The 20559-nt window shown below is 45.3% G+C and overlaps 1 protein-coding gene across 1 annotated transcript; it reads left to right on the forward strand.

The window, feature by feature from the left end:
* The first annotated feature begins 15475 nt into the window (after positions 1-15475).
* On the forward strand, positions 15476-20044 carry LOC134303578 (transmembrane protein 250). The gene is made up of 2 exons (XM_062989024.1): positions 15476-15638; positions 16616-20044. The coding sequence occupies exon 2, from the start codon at positions 16818-16820 to the stop codon at positions 17235-17237; it is 420 nt and encodes a 139-aa protein (XP_062845094.1). The 5' UTR covers positions 15476-15638; positions 16616-16817; the 3' UTR covers positions 17238-20044.
* Positions 20045-20559: the final 515 nt, after the last annotated feature.

Raw genomic sequence — 20559 nt, forward strand, 5'->3', positions numbered from 1 at the left:
CCTTGTGAGAAGACTTGGATTAAACTGCACCTCGTTTGTGGACTTTTGTGTTTCCAGGATCTGCAGAGTTTTCACGGCTCCGGCTTCTTATTTCTCTCTGTTGATTTTTAGCAAATTGCATTTTTTAAAGCTCGAGACCCGGTCGCAAACTTTCATTGTTCGTTCAGTCGTAGGAATCTCGCCGTTCCCGGCTCCAATCGAGCGACGGGGGCTACGAGACGTGACCTTGCACTTTCCAAACACAAACTGGAGGCTGGGATTGATGGCGAACGTTTGTTTTTTCGTGAACAGGACGGTAATAACACCGAGCTGGGTTCACGGGCGCGGGTGAGGAATGGGCGAGCCGGACGGGGAGCGGAATTGCTCTCCTTTAATTCAGGGCGGTGAGAGGAAGGGGGGGGCGAGAAGATAGAAGGAAGGGGGTGGAAAAGTGGCGGTGCTATTTTTCACAGCAGACAAAAACATTTGCCTGGATATCAATTTGGCGCTGCGTAGCAGTCTTCCCCTCCTGGCCTGCCATCCATCATCTTTCTCTGCCTTCACCAGCGCCCTCACCCCCCGAATTAATCCATCCTTCTTCCTCCAGCTCTTTTTTCCTTCCACAGCTATTACCTGCCGCCCACGCACACCTACACATTCCGGCAGGAGAGGAGCGCCAGTCGCCGGGTGCGGCCCTCGGACGTTTGATTGGCGTCCGAGGCTCCGCCCACTCACGGCGCCCTTATCGGCACCCCATCGCTCACCGCGGTACCGTCATCCATCAGGTGTCGCGATCAATACCAGGGTCGAGCGTTCATCATATTCATTAGCACGTGGCGGGGGGGAGAGAGGCGTCCAATCACACACGGGGTCAGAGCTCAACAGTGTGGGTTCAATCCACCTGTTCGCTTCGAAAGCCCGAAATTAGAATCATAAAATAAAAACGTTTGATTTGTTTTGCTCTTCATCTATGAGCGTGTTGAAAGTCAAGAATCCTGGTCTATTCTGGGAAGGCTTTCCACATGATTCCGGAGTGTGTCTGTGAGAATTCGTAGTCAAATCGACGTCCTAATTCGTTCAGAAGGTGTTCAGTAGGGTTGAAGTCAGGCCATTAAGGTTCCTCCACACCCAATTCCTCAGACCACGTCTGTATGGACCTCACTTTGTGCACAGGAGCCTCAGTGATGTAGAAGTATTTTGCATAATTAAGCTAAAAACAAAAGGGTGTCCATATACTTTTGACCATTGAGTGGATTTACTTATTTTCCTGCTCCTGTTCTGACCTCAGCCCCACTCAACAGCTCTGGAATGAATCAGAACATCAACTGATCATCAGCGCCCGGCCATACAAACGCTGTCTTCTTTTGACTGAACGGGCACAAATTCCCACAGACATACAGACATTCAAAGTCTCGTGAGAAGCTTTTAAAGCCTAAATGATTCCTCGTCATCCTAAGCAACTCCTGACTTATTGTGTCAGCGCCTTGTCCAGACAGCAGGAGGCGCTGTTCTCGTGGCAGGGAGGTGATGCTGCATTCACCCCATTCCTAATAATCATAAATGAATCTTTATTAACGATACATAACATTGTTATGAATCTCTTCATATCTAAAGTGATTCTTAATGAATCACTTAATGAATCATATTTTGACAGAACGAGCACAAATTCCCACAGATATACAGACATTAAAAGTCTCATAAAAAGCCTTAATGATTCCTAGTCATCCTAAGCAACTCCTCTAGGAATCATGACTTATTTCTCAGCCGTTTGTGTCAGCGCCTTGTCCAGGCAGTAGGAGGCGCTGTTGTCGTGGCAGGGAGGTGACACTGCATTCACCCCACTCCTATTAAATCATTAATCCTTATGAATCTTTATTAATGATAAGTAACATTGTTATGAATCTCTACATATCTAAAGTGATTCCTAATAATTCATCTTTTGACTGAACAGGCACAAATTCCCACAGACATCCAGACATTTAAAGTCTTGTGAGAAGGTCACGGATGTCCAATAAGCTCACTGGTGGGTGTCCAAATACTTTTGGCCGTATTGTGTATTTACTGAGGTGTTTCTTGTGTGTGTGTGTGTGTGTGTGTGTGTGTGTGTGTGTGTGTGTGTGTAGGAAGGTGAGTGAGGATTTAGGAGGATAATTGAAAGCTTGGTGGCAATCGGTGCTTTGGAGAGACCACACATGGTGGAGCTTCTCTGCAAGGCCATGTAGGCATGTTCACACACACACACACACACACACACACACACACTCACACACACACACACACTAACACACACGTCCCTACCGGGAACAGCTAAAGGCGTGACACTGACTGAGCTGTCAGCATGATGAGTGGCCGCTACAGTGCTTAGCTTGGCACACCGGGAGATGAGAGGAAGCATCAGGGAGATACAGGATCAGACGCCGAGCATCAAACACACACACACACTCACACACTCACACACACACTTACACACACACTCTCACACACACACACACTCACACACACACACACACATGATAATGACATCAGTGTCAGTAACTCTCTATCGTCGGTTTCCGACAACCTGCCGCACTTTTTCTTTCTTTCTCACAGCTCGTACAGCTTGGAGGAGATCCAGGTGTAAGATGAAGGACACTACCGGACTACAAACTGCCCCGTTCGGCCAAAATGATCTGTACACCAGACCTCAAGCTTGCTGAACTGTGGGCGTTAATATGGACCTGCTATATCAGCTTGTATATATTTACCAGCTATTTTAATTTACCAAGCAATTTATTGGCTGTGTGATGTCCAGGGTGCAATGCAGGCGGTGCAGGAACCACCGTGACCCTGACCAGGATAAAGCACTTGGTTAAAAATGAATAGATTCATTTAGTGCTGGGATTCAGGGTTCAATCCCCAGTGTTGCGATCAGCTTGTCGGGTAGACCCAACGTTGGATTGCCATCCTGTCCAGGGTGTTGCGCCTAGTGATTCCTTGGAAACCGGACTCACCACGACCCTGACCAGGATAGCGGTGGTAAAACATGAAAATGAAATTTAAAAAATATAATGTAATTGGCCCCTAAAAGAAGGTATTGAGTCACTATTTGAGTGTCCGGTACCTGCAGGGTCCAGGGTGCAGTCCTGCTTTCTACTCAGCGTTTCTGGGGGTGCAGGGACCCACTGTGACCCTGACAAGTTAATCTTCATGTTAACATTCAGGCACAGATGTGATCTGATCTGCGAAACAATTCTGATCTTATTTTGTTGTTTAATATTCATTTAAAAAAACAGCACAGCAGGTAATTGTGGTGTCACACAGCTTCAGTGACCTGGGTTCGTTCCTGAGCTCCAGTTACTTGACTGTGTGGAGTTTGTCATGTTCTCTTTGTAGTTAGTTTTTTCTAAAATACGCCAAGTGGATAAGCTCTTATAGGGTGTGAACAAATCAACGCATGTGTGATGGACTGTGTGATGGAATAGGTTCAAGACCCACTTTGACCTTGACCAGGATAAAGCACTTACTGAACACTGGATGGATGGATATTTATTTTAAACCTGGAATGCCAGCTGTACCCCTTCACATGCCAACCTGTCATTGTTTTCGTTGATGTCTGCTCCCACTGGACTCTGGACCGGGCGGATGATATTTACAGCTATCTTTTATGACGCTAGCATAACGCCAGCATGCTAAAATCCATCCCGCTCAAACTCAGCGTGTTAGCCTCTCTCGTTTCCTCCCTGTCGGACAGCGTTTACCCTCGAGGACCTTTAACCCCAAAGGTCAGGTCTGTGTTGACACCGTTAACACACAAACACACGCTGATCCCCTGTCAGGAAGTGGGCGGAGCCTGGGAGGGGAAAGTTCAGGTGGCGCTCAGGTGGGACGCGCCCGCTTCAGGTGTCGCTCTCGGGTTTCTCCGGGCCGCCACCTGCTCGAGCTCTGGATAATTTAGCAGCAGCTAAACGCGCTTTGTAGCTCTGAGACTGGAACAGAAGAACACGGGTAGTTCAGAGCGCCAGTCAGATAACAGCGGGCGACGCTACGGTGAAGGTCCGACGTTTCCATACGACGTTTTACAGACCTACAGATTCAGTACAGTTTGTGTCAGTGCCTTGCCAGACAGTAGGAGGCGCTGTTGTAATGGCGTAATAAATCATAAATCCTCATAAATCTTTATTAATTACATGTAACAGAATTCTTTATGACACATGAATCATAATGGATCTTTATCAGTCAGAGGTGACGTGACTCTTTATTTACATTTTCAGCATTTAGCAGACACTTTTATCCAAAGTACAGTGACAGTACACTGTCTAAGCAATTGAGGGTTAAGGGCCTTGCTCAAGGGCCCAACAGTGGCAACCTGGCAGTGGTGGGGCTTGAACCAGCAACCTTTCAATTACTAGTCCAGTACCTTAACCACTAGGCCACAACTGTGCCTTTATGATACGTGAATCATTACGTGAATCATAATGAATCTTTATCACTCTAAAGTAATGTGACTCTTTAGGATACGTGAATCATAATGGATCTTTATCAGTCTAAGGTGATTCTTTATGATATGTGAATCATAATGGATCTTTATCACTCTAAAGTAATGTGACTCTTTAGGATTCATGAATCATAATGGATCTTTATCAGTCTAAGGTGATTCTTATGATACGTGAATCATAATGAATCTTTATCAGTCAAAGGTGACGTGACTCTTTATGATACTTGAATCATAATTAATCTTTATCAATCTAAAGCCAAATGACTCTTTATGATACGTGAATCATAAGGAATCTTTATCAGTCTAAAGAGAGACAGGGTGGGCATCAAAAAACTTGCCCCACAGCCACTCTAGTGTTGTTTTGGCTGGATGCTTTGGGTCATTGTCATATTGAAAGGTAAAGTTTGTGTGGAGGTGTTTGTCTTTAAGGATGTTCCTGTTATTGCCTGCATGTATTCACATCCCCCCCCCCCCCCAATTCCTCCAGTTCCTGTCTCCCTGTCCCTGCTGCTGGAAAGTAACCCTGGCATAATGCTGCCACCTCTATGTCATAACTAGGGCCCTTCGTGTCTGGATGCTCTATTTGGAAAATGTTAATTCTACGTGTTTGTACTTGGCCACACGTGGATATAAATAATTCACCCCGAAGCCTGTCCGCCCTCCTCCTGCTCCCAAACAGACACCTGTAGCTCACATGTGTGTGTGTGTGTGTGTGTGTGTGTGTGTGTGTGTGACCTCCTAAAAAACATCCCAGCCGAAACTGGATCCCGTGGGGGGACAATAACGCCGCCCTATCAATAATAGAGGACGGGATGAAAACCCAAACCAGCAGAGCCGAGGTCGCTCGGTGTGAAGCATGAAACGTGAGAGGGACTCGCTTAAAAAGAGACGCAGCACCAACATCGGGTACGTCCAGGTCCCGTAACGGGACAGAAACCTGGAGTCAAATCAGGAGCTACATTTATTTAAAATACTGTATATAAAAGAATGATATATTAGTCAGCACTGCTGTCAGTGATAAGGCCTGGCTCACAGTGAGCATTCACATTCATCCCAAAGCTGCATGATTCCACCAAAGCTCCTCCACAATGAATCAATTTTGGACACTGGAACACTGCCATGATAAATCAGTAAAGTGACTCTTTATGATACAGAAATCAAAATGAATCTTTGTCAGTCTAAACTAAAGTGACTCTTTATGATACATGAATCAAAATGAATCTTTGTCAGTCTACACTAAAGTGACTCTTTATGATACAGAAATCAAAATGAATCTTTGTCAGTCTAAACTAAAGTGACTCTTTATGATACATGAATCAAAATGAATTTTTATCAGTCTCAACCAAAGTGATTCTTTATAATAAATGAATCATAATGAATCTTTATAAATCTAAGGCAAAATGACTCTTTATGATACATGAATCAAAATGAATCTTTATCAGTATAAAGTAACATGATTGTGTGTGTGCGTGTTTTATTGATATGAGTGTAGCAGGTGCAGCAGTGTTGTTGGGATTTTTCTGCACTGACGCTGGGAGGAGAATAAATCCAGCAGTGTCCTGTGACCAGTGAGTGTCCACCTACGTCCAGCGCTGACAGCATGTGTGTGTTCCTAATAAAAAGGCTGGTATGTTAAAACGGGAAAATCCCAACAACACTGCTGCACCCCCTACAAACTGACATCACGTTCAGATCACTTCATTTTCTACAGGAGTATAGATTTAAAGGAGTATAGATTAAAAATCGAAGCACCGCACCTCCTTCCGGCTTGACCTTTTAATAGTGGGCCACTTGTTAAGTGAATTTCGGGAATCTCATAAACACAAATTGGCGTCCGTAATCTCCTGCCACCGGGCGCAGAAATACTGCGGCGGCGGGTGATCAATCAGACACTTAGAGCCCTGCGAGCCAGAGGACGGGGAACCTCTAAAACGCTGCAGCACGGACGCGGATCACATGCTCACGTCGCCGTCTGTTTGTTCTGATTAAATCTTAACGGAGGAACTCGGCTCTCAGATCAGATCTTACATCTCAGATCAGCTTCGGTCCGGTTTCTGACCTCTTTTATTTACACACCAACATCATCCTGCTTTATTTCCATTACTGCTCCAGTGTGGTTCCAGTTGCACGACGTCTCAGCCAATCAGATTGTAAGATTGGTGATGATGTAACGCGCTTAGGTCACCGGCTCGGCTCTTTAAGCGTTGACCTTTGAGCTCACGAGGTTTGGATTTCACCGGGACATCCGAGATGTGTTTTGGACGGGTCGAAGGAAGAGCGCTGAGCGACCGGCGCTGTGTTTGTACCCGCTGTAACTTTAATGCCACCTGATAAAGGAGGATCCCGTGGCTCGCTGACGGACGCCAGGCACGGAAACCGATGCCCTTATCTCGGCCGAGTCGTGGTTCACCTCACATTTAGGTTTCGGCCATTAGAGTAAATGAACGTCTGATTGTTCACGTCATACGAGACGGAAAACTAAAATGATTTTTGGGCGGCACGGTGGCACAGTGTGTAGCGCTGTCACCTTACAGCAAGAAGGCCATGGGTTTGATTCCCAGGGTCCTTTTTGTGTGGATTTTCCTCCGGGTGCTCCGGTTTCTTCCAACAAGTCCAAACACATGCACTCAGGTCAACTGAAGCTAGATTATAAGTGTGAGTGTGTGTGTGTGTGGTCTGTGATGGACTGGCGACCTGGTTGAGGTGTTTCCTGCCTTGTGGGACACTGACCAGTTTAAAGCAGTGGTAACTGTGGCACAGTGTGTAGCGCTGTCACCTTACAGCAAGAAGGCCATGGGTTTGATTCCCAGTCTGGGCAGCCAGGGTCCTTTCTGTGTAGGGTTTCCTCCGGGCGCTCCGGTTTCCTCCAACAAGTCCAAACACATGCAGTCAGGCCAACTGAAGCTTATTTATAAGTGTGTGTGTGTGTGTGTGTGGTCTGTGATGGACTGCCGACCTGTCCGTGGTGTTTCCTGCCTTGTGGGACCCTGACCAGTTTAAAGCAGTGGTAACTGTGGCACAGTGGGTAGCACCATCACCTCACAACAAGATGAGCCTGGGTTTGATTCCCAGTGCTTTCTGTGTGGAGTTTGCATGTTCTCCCTGTGTCCCCACCTGGGTTTTCATCCGGATGCTCCGGTTTCCTCCAACAAGTCCAAAGACATGCTATCAGGTCAACTGGAGCAGAAGTGTGAGTGTGTGTGTGGCCTGTGATGGACTGGCGACCTGTCCGAGGTGTTCCCTGCCTTTTGGGACCCTGACCATTTGGAAGCAGTGGTAACTGTGGGCAGTGTGGGCAAAATCCTATTCAGATTCCACATGGCATCCACTCAGGGGCCACACACATTCAGAAATGGGGCTCATTGTAGTCGAAATAGTGAACGGCGGACCGGTTGCCTCGGTCCGGCTCGCGGTGGGCCGTGTAGGTTCGGTGCAGAGCTGCTTCCTGGGAAATATTTATTCAACTCACTTCGGCTCGGAAACACGTCCGGGTTTTATGAATGGGCGTGTCGTATTGAAAGAGGGCAGCGGTCCATGCGTCAGTCCGTTTGTCCCGGATCCGTCACGCGTATCGACGTTCTCCCTATCCAAATACGATGGATTAATACTCACATAAATCTGGAGCTATTGGAAACGTTGGCGCTGCCGTTTCACTCAAAAGCCACGAGCGCTCCAGGTCGGTAAATCAGCCGGAGCGAAAATGATGGATTTTCCGGCTGTAATATAGCGGGACCCTCGGCGTGGACATAACTCAGAGCCGAGGAGCCGAGCTTGACCCCCGGGCGGCGTCCGATAGGGCTGATCGATGCCACCTTTGACCCACGTTCACCTTTTCGGCCAATCAGGCTAATGGTGGTCGGCGGTTAAACCAGGACAGAGGGGCTCTAACTCTGAACGTGCTATAAACACCCGGCACGGTGGAGGGAGCGCCATTAGCGCTGACCTCTCTCTCTAAACGGGGTAATTAAAATCAGTAGCTTTAACCAACCAGTACGGAATACCAGTGGTGCCCAGCTCTGCCCCGAACCTGGTCCTGTAACTCTCTGGTTCTGTGTTGACTGAGCGATGCAGATGTGCTGGAATGGAAATATTCCCAGCAAAATAAATCCATACCGGAATTCCGAAAGCGTGAAGGATCAATCACTTCCAATCTGCATGAATTGATTTCCATAATCTTTTACGACTCGTGTGGTTCCAGGCAGGAAAAAAAACAACTTTAGATATAGCTGTCAAAAATCCAGTCTGGTCAAGGTCTAGGTGGGCACTCAGTGTTACCCCGTAACACTGGACGCAGGGCAGGACGATGTACGAGGTGCCAGTCCAGCACAGGGCAGCACAAAAGCAAAATACTGTACATTCACACACTCATGATGAACGAATGCACTAGAGAACATGCCAAACTTCTCACAAACTGGAGCTAAAGTTCCCAGGACCTGCACTATATGGATGAAAGTATTAGGACACAAAGACTGGCGGTAGAATAGATGGCACCCAAGAGCCCGGTGACTTGATGTGGCACTAATGTCCTTAATGATGCCACCTTTCCAGCAGGGCTTGCTCTGGAGGAAAAATGGAAGTAATGGAAGTCCCAGCAGTCATGTTCCAACATAACATGTGAAGCCAACATCGTCCGTGTACCCTGCCCGTCTCATCCCGTGCTGTAATCCGTGACCATATTGACCTCGTCTCTAACTGACACGGTGAAGGAAATCTGCAGCTCAGGATTAGCGCTCCCGCGCCGTGCAGACGTTCGTCTTCCTGATCCGAAACCCTACAGATGTTTTCCTGATTCTGTAATCAGCTTTTCTCCACATCAGCCGGAGAACCCAATCCTGCACATCTGGTGAAGACGCCGAGAACAACACTCGCAGGTTTGTAAAGCGGTTTTGGGAGCAGGTTTGGGAGAAGGTTTGGGAGAGGGTTTGGGAGAGGGTTTGAGAGAAGGTTTGGGAGAAGGTTTTGGAGAAGGTTTGGGAGCAGGTTTGGGAGAAGGTTTGGGAGAAGGTTTGGGAGCAGGTTTTGGAGAGGGTTTTGGAGAAGGTTTGGGAGAGGGTTTGAGAGAAGGTTTGGGAGAAGGTTTGGGAGAGGGTTTGAGAGAAGGTTTGGGAGAAGGTTTGAGAGAAGGTTTGAGAGAAGGTTTGGGAGAAGGTTTGGGAGAGGGTTTGGGAGAAGGTTTGAGAGAAGGTTTGGAAGAAGGTTTGGGACAAGGTTTTGGAGAAGGTTTGGGAGCAGGTTTGGGAGAAGGTTTTGGAGAAGGTTTGGGAGAGGGTTTGAGAGAAGGTTTGGGAGAAGGTTTGAGAGAGGGTTTGAGAGAAGGTTTGGGAGAAGGTTTGGGAGAGGGTTTGAGAGAAGGTTTGGGAGAAGGTTTGGGAGAAGGTTTTGGAGAAGGTTTGGGAGCAGGTTTGGGAGAAGGTTTTGGAGAAGGTTTGGGAGAGGGTTTGAGAGAAGGTTTGGGAGAAGGTTTGGGAGAGGGTTTGAGAGAAGGTTTGGGAGAAGGTTTGGGAGAGGGTTTGAGAGAAGGTTTGGGAGAAGGTTTGAGAGAAGGTTTGGGAGAAGGTTTGAGAGAAGGTTTGAGAGAAGGTTTGGGAGAAGGTTTGGGAGAAGGTTTGGGAGAAGGTTTGAAAGAAGGTTTGGGAGAAGGTTTGAGAGAGGGTTTTGGAGAGTGTTTGGGAGTAGGTTTTGGAGCAGGTTTGTGAGAAGGTTTTGAAGAGGGTTTGTGAGAAGGTTTGTGAGAAGGTTTAGGAGAAGGTTTTGGAGCAGGTTTGGGAGAAGGTTTGTGAGAAGGTTTGTGAGAAGGTTCTGGAGAAGGTTTAGGAGAAGGTTTTGGAGCAGGTTTGGGAGAAGGTTTGTGAGAAGGTTCTGGAGAAGGTTTTGGGTGTTTGCATGCAGAAATGTTGATCTATGCAAAACTATGCAGCGTTCACACTAAAGCTTGTGGAGTGACAGCGATAAATAACGCTGCTGCTGAGAGTGCAGAGGTGCATTTATGGTAACAGCTGGTTCAGAAATGTTGGGTCGGGCGTTTCTGTGTGTGTGAGGGAGGCGCAGTGGGAGAACATTCCAGAAATGCAGCAAATAAACCCTGTTTAGAAGTTAGTGCATGAATAACAATGATACACATGGAGATAATGCGCATTTTTATGCATTATTTATTTGAATATTTACGTTTGCGCAATCAGTGCTGGTGCATTTTGCTTGTTTGCACTGTAGCAAGAATTTAAGCGCATTCAGATGCTTGGAGCATTTGTCACACCCCACTGGATGCAAGGCAGGACCCTGTACCAGGTGCCAGTCCATCACAGGGCAGCACAAAACCAACATATATTCACACACTCACAAAACACAAAAGCAAACCATATTTTGCCTGGTTTTTAAGAGAACATGTCAAACTTCTCATAAACCTTAACTGGACCAGGAAAACCAAACCCAAGTTCCCAGGACCTAGATTATATAAACGAAGGTATTAGGACACCCGTTCTAATTTTAAATTCATGTTTCAGACTCAGAGATCGCTAACAGGTGAGATAAATCAACTATATAAAGGAAATTACATTATTCCGACTTTGCAGCAACAGTTTAGGGAAGGCCCTTTCCAGCTCGATTTGAAGAAACTTCAGTAGCCTGAACAGGGTCCTGACCTCAGCCCCACTCAACAGCTTCGGGATGAATCGCCTGACCTTATAAATGCTCTTTTGATTAAAAAAGGGGACAAATTCCAATAGACACACTCCAAAATGCCGGCACACGGTTATTATTGTGCATATTATTTATTTTTATATTTACGTTTGCGCAATCCGGGCTGGTGCATTTTGCTTGTTTGCACTGTAGCATGCAATAGTTTAACCGTGTTTAGATGCTCGTAGCATTTCTCACACCTGTGACAATAAAACTTAAAGTTCACACTTCAAACTTACTGTAAACGAATGCAAAATTTAATTTACTGAACTCTACAAAATATACCAGAACGTTTCCATCCTGATTGGAGTTGTTTCTTCTTCAGCACTTTGGTTGTAAATGTGCTTTATAAATAAATTACTTACTTACTTACTTACTTACTTACTTACTATGATGTCGGGGATTCATGAGAATAAACATGATGTAAATCAGTCACCAAATCAGTCAACCTGGCAACCACCAAACAAACACACACAGGCTTTCAAAATGAAAGAGGATTAATAAATACTGTTCTAATATTTCCAATTTTTCCAAACATTAAACTAGTCAACCACAAAAATACAAATACAAATAAAATCTTCGCTTTTTAAATATCTGTGTTTATTTGGTAAACATTTGTTTTTTTCTGCAGAATTTAACCAGTTACCCTTCAACAAATATCATAATAGTGTATTAATTTCCTTCACTTTATTTACTTTTATTCACAGCATTGTTTCTATTAAAATTTCTTATTTGGAATGTTGATTTCAAGCCGTTGAGCCAGCTCAGCTCGATTATCATCAGTGACGAAGTGGATGGATGGATGGATGGATGGATGGATGGATGGATGGATGGATGGATGGATGGATGGATGGATGGATGGATGGATGGATGGATGGATGGATAGATAGATAGATAGATAGATAGATAGATAGATAGATAGATAGATAGATAGATAGATAGATAGATAGATAGACACGAATCCCCACAGACACACTCCTCTAAACCTTCTCAAAGAGGTAATGGACGTGAGGGTCAACTCCGTGCTCATGGCTTTTAAATAAAAGGTCCAACAAGCGTATGGTCCGGTGTCCACATATTTTTGGTAATAGAGTGTATTTACGGCTTGTTTGTCATTGTTTTCATGATTCACAGATCTTTCAGGTCTTTTAACGAGGTTTCAGAACAGACCCTCATTACCACCTTAATTAAAGGCGTTTTCATTACTGCTCCTCTTTCTTATTAGCCGCTCATAATTGATTTCATTTGTCTCTGGTCAGGTATTGGCTCCGAGCTCTACTTAGTTAATGAATTAATTGATCTTCCCCTGGTGTATTTGAGGGGTTTTGAGAGGATTTTGGACGTCCTGAAGCTTAATCTGGTGTTCTCTGACCCCTGAATGAGCCACGATTGTAAATGACCGTGAACCCATCCGGCTGTATTTAAAATTCATCTCGACCTTCAGGGCTGCTTCTGTACATTAATACTACAACATGATTATATATAAGTACAAACATTTATTTAATCATTTGTATATGTATTCATTCACTACCTGCTTTATCTTGGTCAGAATGAATCTGTGCCATCAGAAGCACCAGGTATAAACCAGGAATGCAGTATGAACAGGACGCCAGGGTGGATTTAGATCAGCCAATCTATCTTCTGCATGCGTGAACATGCAAAACTCCACACACAGTTCACATACAATTACTGACACTTTCTAGCAAAATATTATTTACTTTTACAATGACTGTTCCATCACAAAACAACGTCCTGATGCTAAAACACTGATGGATCCCAACATTACACAAAGCTAGTGAGTGGAATATGTTTATTTATTTATTTATTTATTATTTGTACAGAGCTCTGGGAGCATTCTGAGTGTCTCTGAATATTGGGGGGATAAAATATACATTGTGATTACGTATATGTTGTGATTGCTTCACGTGTAAGTTAAAACCAGTAAATCTGACTGGTCTGACTGGTTTAGTGTCTCAGTAGTGGATGGACACAGTTCAGTATGAAGGACATCAGGACCATCCACCATCTTCTCACCCCAATCCAAAACAGACTCCTGCTCCCCTCTAGTGGTCATTTCACCACCGTTCAGGACACCACTGGGTTTCAAAATCTGTCCACCATCAAATCAAGACCGCTGTTACTCCACCAAAGCCACCTCAGGTCCCAGTATCATCTGTACAAACATTAGTCCTATAGGAACATGCTGAGAGTTCTGTGGTCAGATAAAACAAAGGTTGAATTATGTGGCCAAAAGTATTTGGACACCTGACACTCCATCAAAATAACAAATGGTATTAAAGAGTGACCTCTATGTGATCTTTACAGCTATAACAACAGCCACTCATTTACATCATGTAGCAGACGCTTTTATCCAAATCAACTTACAATTATGACTGAACACAATTTTGAGCAGTTGAGGGTTAAGGGCCTTGCTCAGGGGCCCAACAGTGGCAACTTGGCAGTGGTGGGGCTTGAACTGACAACCTTCTGATTACTAGTCCAGTACTTTAACCACCGAGCTATCACTGCCATTCATCTGAGAAGCTTCTCACAAGGTTATGGGAATTTGTGCCCATTTAGTCAAAAGAGCATTTCTCTGGCTGGGCACTGATGTTGGTCAAGAAAGCCTCAGTTGATGTTCCGGTTCATTCCAGAGCTGCTCAGTGGGGCTGAGGTCAAGACTCTGCGCAGGACACTGGAGAGTCTTTAAACCAAGCTTGTCGTTATAGGGGCACAATCATCCTGAAACAGGAAAGGACCTTCCCTAAACTGCTACTGTAATTTCTGTTATATAACTGATTTATTACACCTTCAGAATTTAGACCATTTAGGCATTTAAACCCAACAATTAGGAATCAATGACAATTTTGAAATGACCTTTCCAACATCCTAACATCAACCCTTTTAAAAATATGTAGAATATGTTCTACCAATTCTGTTAAAAGTAGTGGTCAGTGATTTTAAGTACCAAAAGCTTGTTGATGGACATTAAAAGGGACATAAAACCAGATAGAACAGGTTTAGAAAACACACAGTGATTGTATACCCCCACCAAACCATGTCATTCAGTCACAGAAGAGGAACAGTTGCAAAAAAAATATGGACAACTTGTAAATGTAAATTCATGATTTTAAATGCAGCTTGTTTCCTGGCACAGAAATACACGAATGTTTTCCTTCAGATCTGCTTCAGTCTCGTCTGGCATGCAAATGACCGCACCGTTTAATCAATTAGTGAAAGCAATTTTAATCCTGAAGCCAGTCCTGAAGTGAGAGGATTTATTGACACCCCTGACGACTGGATGCCGCCTGATTTATTCTAATGAGGTTTGTTTTTCAGGTTTTGCATAATATATCTTTAAATCCTGCGGCGGGCGATCAGCCGACCTATTACGGGCCGTAATGAAGGCTTTTTAAAAACGCCTCTGTTTATGATGGATCGGGCCTTGTGTTGTCTGGCTGCCTGACAAATACGCAGGATGCAATCTCACAGCGTCGCCATAAATCTGCTGCTCGGCATGCTGGGAAAGTTGGGTGGAGGTGAAAGGAACTTTTCAAGGACCCAAATGTGACATGCCTTCACCATGTCACATACAGAGCATGCAGTAAAAGTCAAATCTTTACATATTCATTCATTCATTCAAACACACACACACACCTAGGGCTATTTAGTATCTCCAATTTGTCTTTGTCTGCATGGGTTTCCTCTGGGTGCTCCGGTTTCCTCCCACATTCCAGAGGAAGAACATCTACATTTACATTTGTGGCATTTAGTAGATGCTTCTATCCAAAGCGACAATTATGACTGAATACAATTTGAGCAATTGAGGGTTAAGGGCCCTGGTCAGGGGCCCAGCTATGACAACTTGTTGGTGGTGGGGCTTGAACCGGCAACCTTTTGATTACTAGAGCAGTATCTTAACCACTGAGCTAACAGTGTCCAGTGTACCAGGACCTTGAAAAAGAACATGCCATCTCCACACACAAAGGACCTTCTTGCTGTGAGGAGACAGTGCTACCCACCGTGCCACCCTTGCAAGGGACATGTACACTATATTATTAACGTCAGGTGTTCCACCAAAGGACTGCATGGTGATGCATTGGTTTGCTTATTTACAGCAAGAAGGGCCTGGGTTCGATTCCCAGCCGGGTGGTTATCATGCAGTCAGTGTGGAGCTACTAAAATTGAATGTCTGCACTGAATAAATGAATAAATAAAAAAGCAATTCTGAGAACATGAAGTCCACACAGTTTTGAGTAAAAACATCAAGACTCTCCAACACCATGCTGCACTTTACAACCTGTCTCGGTTGCTATGACAACTGTCGGTTGCCGTTCCTTACGACGGATCGTATGTCGGTACGACTGTTCAGTGGCTAAGCAAAGCTAGCTAGTGCTTGTTTTTATGGTTATGCTTATCCGCGTTTATATGTTGCTCTTATTTTATATTTCCACGCCAGCAAATAGTGCAGGTCGCGTTCTGTATAACTGCGTGTTTTTTATCAAAGCGGGTAAGTATTTATTATGTAAAGGTTGGTATGCTAGAAATGTTCGGTGCTAACAGAGCTAACGGACTGTTTTCCCCGCCTGTTTTGAAACGAATCCTGCCTTCCTGGACAGGATTGGCTAGTTGTGTGAGGTCTTGCGGGCTGTGATTGGTTAGCAGCGTCTGTTCTCTGGTGGGATTGGCTGAGTGGACAAAAAGGCGGGATGTAGCGTAAAACAGGTGGGAAGTAAAGGCATTTTAGGAAAACCGTAGCCGCATTATTCTTATTATAAAGCGTATGGTCAAATAATTAATTTTACAAAATAGTCATCAGTCTTCTAATATGATTAGTTACATATTGTAAATAATAACAAACAACACATGCACATTATAATTAAATTATTAAATAATGAAATAAAAAAAATCGAAGCCGTGTGATGGATTGGTATTCAGGACCTGCCGCGATCCTGACCAGGGTAAAGCTGTTGATGCTTTAAATATACGTTATTCAGTCAACACCTAAGGTAACAAATATAGTTGTTTTCTTACCTTACTTCAGGATATAATTTGCCTAAACCTGGTCATTAATGTAATTTAAATTATAAATAAAAATAAGTTCATACACAATGCTGCCAAAAGTATTTGGACACTCGACCATGAGCTTGTTGGAGTGACTTCTGTGTGATCTGTTCAGCTACAGCAACAGCCACTCTTCTGAGAAGGCTTCTCACAATACTTATTGAAGTATGACTGTGGAAATTTGTGCCTATTCAGTCAAAATATAACAGCATTTGTATGGCTGGGCACTGATGTTGGTCAATAAAGCTTCAGTTGATGTTCCAGTTCATTTCAGAGATGTTGAGTGAGGCTGAGGTCACTCAGCTTTTCTTAAAACATTTTGCACACAGGGGCACAGTCATGCTGGAACAGGAAAGATGGATGGATTTTATATGAGACTTTATATGAGACATGTTTAAAGTGTTTTATCTCTTTTTACTGTAGAACGCTGATGTGAATCAGAGATGCCGGTGCCAGCGGTCTGAGGCATGTGGCGGATTATGATCCAGACGGGCGTTCCTTGTGCAGTCACATCCAGGACTTTCAATCTCGCATCATGTCCTCTTCCGCCGCCAATGAGGCGTCCACCGTGTCCTGAGCGCCACCTTCTGGCCTTTCTGACCGCCGGGGTGCGTCCAGCCCACTCATGCCGGTGATCCCTATCCCGAGGCGGGCGCGTTCCTTCCACGGCCCCCACAGCACATGCATGCACTCGGCCTGCGTCCCGGCGCGCGCCTCCCAGCTGCTGCGCACCAACTACAGCAACTTCGACCTGTACCTGAAGTCGCGCTGGGCGTACGGCTTCGTGCGCTTCCTGCTGTATTTCGGGTGCAGCCTGTTCACCTCGCTGCTGTGGGCGGCGCTGGCGGCGCTGCTGTGCCTGGAGTACGTGTCCGTGCGCGTCGTCCTGCGGCTGCAGTACAAGCTGTCCGTGATCCTGCTGCTGCTGGGCCACCGCCGGCTGGACTTCAGCGTCCTGAACGAGCTCTTCATATACAGCATGCACATCACCATGTTCCTGGTCGGGGGCCTCGGCTGGTGCTTCATGGTTTTCGTGGACATGTAGGAAGGAGCGGTTGCTTTGTGGTGTTCTCGCACTGGAGCTACGAGGCTAATGTAGTTATATGCCCAAAATATTCACCCCTATTACAGGACCAAATTTTATAAGCTTGCGTTATTATTTAGTCTCATTTTAAGATAAACAATGTCAAACAGGGTTCCTTAGTGCTGCTGCAATCGCAGCCTCTGCTGGCTGGTCGAGGCGTCTCCAGGAAAGCGGATCGATTCACAGCTGGTAGTACGTGCAGGTGAAAAGAAGCGGTCGCTGATTCCACATGAGTTGCAGATACTCTGTGGCTCTTCTCGGTCAAGTTTGGGGGCTTCAGCAGGTCCAGATTGGGAGGAAAATGGAAAAAAATGCAAAAATAGAAGAAGAAAAAAATGGAAATAACCTAAGGTTAAGGTACTGGACTAGCAATCAAAAGGCTGCCAGTTCAAGCCCCACAGCTGCCAAGTAGCCACTGCTGGGCCCCTAACTCTCAATTGCTCAAACTATGTCCAGTCATGGATAAAAATGCATTTTGTGGCACTTATAGCCTTGCCGTTAAGGTACTGGACTAGTAAGCAAAAGGTTGCCAGGTTGCCACTGTTGGGCCCTTAACACTAAATTGCTTAGACTGTATAATGTACGTCGCTTTGGATAAAAGCGTCTGCTTAATGCCCAAAATGTAACTGTGCGGGCGCTTGGGTGGCACAGTGGTAAATCCCACTAGGCCACTACCGCTGAGAACCAGGCTTTGCTATTGGCTGGTTGGGCGTCTACACAGACATGATTGGCTGATGTCTTGCGAGTGGGGAGGTTACCTAAACAACTAAGACATGGGGGGGTGCACTTGTCAGTGCGCTCTCAGTGTTGATCCCAAGTCCGGGTGAAAATAAGGAGCATCCGGCATAAAAACGGTGCCAAGTCTGGTATGAGAATCAGATCCACTGTGGCGACGCCTAAATAAGGGAGCAGCCCAAAGAAATAAAAAGAAATTCTATTTTAGCCTCTTATTTTAGCCTGGCAGCACCAGTGCAGAAGGAAAACGTCCGTGTGCGGTGAGGGGACGTTGTGTAGATGTTATTCATGCTGCTCTTTTATTTGTAAGCAGCACTGAAATGAAAAATCTGAACGTGCCAAAATATTCGATGTGTACAGACGTTCTTGCATGAAGGCAGATGAAACCAGGCAGTGTTGGATTTCTGTAGTGATTCGGTTTCTGAGGGAAAAAATCAGCATGTTTTGTTGTGCGTTCTTTATTTGTGTTGGTTTATGATATGTGTGAACATGCAGTCATTGTAGCAGTGAGGAAAACTAATTACACTAATTAGTCACTTTGAAGTGCAGTAAGGTGCGATTTGAGACGCAGCTTTCTGGAAATCTATGCCAAAACCTTTTAATTCCAGTTTAAATTTCACTGATTGCTGGAATCAGACAAGCACTTGAGTTTTTGTTTTTTAATTTATCATGATGTACATGCAGTTTGCATGCTCCCGGGCACTCGGGTGGCACCACGGGTCTAATAGTTGAAATCCTGGGTTCGAGTTTTGGCAATGCTACCGACCTGACCAGCCGATCAGCAGACACAGTCGACTGTTTGAGAGAGGGAAGCTCTAATGCAACAGTGACCCCTGCTGTCTGCTTTAGCTACTGCACTCATAGCCAATGGACTCGTCGTGAGTTTGCTCCCAACTTGGTCAGTTTGGGGGGTTGTGCAAGTGACACGAGCACTGAAATTGGGAATTGGGCATGCCTAAATTGGAAGAGGAAAAAAAGAAAATCACGACCAATCCAGAAACTTGAGTGAACTTGAACTTGGGCGAGTTCTAAACGACTTTAGGAGTGACATGGTGCGCTGAACTGTGCAGAGAAGCATCAAAACCAGCTGAATATGTCTTAAATTGTTTAATTGGACAGTGTGCTGTTTTAAAATGTGTCTAAAAACGTTTGAAAATGCTTTAAAGAAAAGCTAGTGTGTCGTTTTTTTAATAAAAACGTGGACTTGGTATCACACTCACCAAAAATACCTCTTATATCAGTCCACTAGGTGGCGGTAGGCATGCATAGCATGTCCAAAAATATGTAGACACTCGTAGTCATTGAGTTCAGGTGCTTCATTGCTCACAGGTGACTATGTGGCAACAGTTTGGGACTTTTTTGTTCCATCATGACTGCACCCCTGCTGTCAGGCTTGACGAGTGGTGGGCAGGAAGTCCCCCGACCTCATCAAGGCTTCTTTAATTAAATGGGCCCAAATTCCCACAGACGCACCCCGTTCCTCTGTACACAGACAGTAGGCACCGCTGCTGCAGTCCTTTCTCCCTCAGGCATAGTCAGTTGTGTTGTAGAGCACCCGGTTAGGCCAGTGGCACGCCGACCCTTGAACCCAGGTCTCTGGTGGTGAGCTAGACGTATGTGCCAAGGTCCGGCGCTGTGTAGTCTTAATAACCAGTCACATGATCTAGGATTGTTTAGTGTGTGGGGGGGGGTAACTTTACTAACCCGTTTACAGTAGCCTTGTTTCGACACTGCCAACTAGACCAACATGAGTCTGATGCCCCGTGTTGCACTGCTGAGTGTTTCGGCGCCAGTCTGGCGAGAGGTCAAAACGGCTCGGCACAGTCTGCTATTGTCTGCGGATCAGGGCATCATGTGCCTCACGCCTGGCCCGGCGCTCTCTGTTTTATTTTAAGGCGTTTCGGTGACATTCGGGTTCCTGTGCAGGGTCGAACATCTGGATTTTGGATCAGACGGCTGAATTTGTGCCACTGAATGCAGCCACCACCAGCAGCTCAGTAGAAAGTTTTAAAATAAACGTATTAAACATTTGAGATCTTGTGTGTTTTCTTTTCATGCTACCTAACAGAATGCACTTGTATTTATACAGTGGATATACATTCACTGACTGTACTCAGTATTTCTCTGTCCTGGAGTTGAAGGATTACCTCTGCCCTGCATATTTTAGTGCTCCCGACACATCTGAAGTCTGAATCGGGTTAATCTGTGTGTCCGAGAGAAAAACACTGATATACTGTGTGGTCAAAAGTATGTGGACAACTATCCTAACGATTGATTGAGTTCAGGTGAATAAAATCAGTTATAGATCACACGTTTTGTCACAGCTTTAAGGCAGCAGTTTGTGGCGCCAGTCCGTTGCAGGGCTTTGCCCCCTTCTCCATATCTAGTTATGTCTGTGTGGACACCCACCCATCCTAGCACTGCTGAGATTCGAACCTGGGTCTCAGAGCGGCTGTGTTAGCGTAATAGGACCAGTTATGTTGGGACCAGGGCTCTGTGTCAACAAATAGAGCTCGTCCGCACACAACTAGTCAAACCATAAAACAGT

The sequence above is a fragment of the Trichomycterus rosablanca genome, chromosome 26 (genome assembly GCF_030014385.1).
Source record: "Trichomycterus rosablanca isolate fTriRos1 chromosome 26, fTriRos1.hap1, whole genome shotgun sequence".
NCBI classification, from domain to species: Eukaryota; Metazoa; Chordata; class Actinopteri; order Siluriformes; family Trichomycteridae; genus Trichomycterus; species Trichomycterus rosablanca.

What these genes read in the sequence shown, in the direction of transcription:
- LOC134303578 (XM_062989024.1), top strand. Translation starts at nt 16,818, where the DNA reads ATGCCGGTGATCCCTATCCCGAGGCGGGCGCGTTCCTTCCACGGCCCC.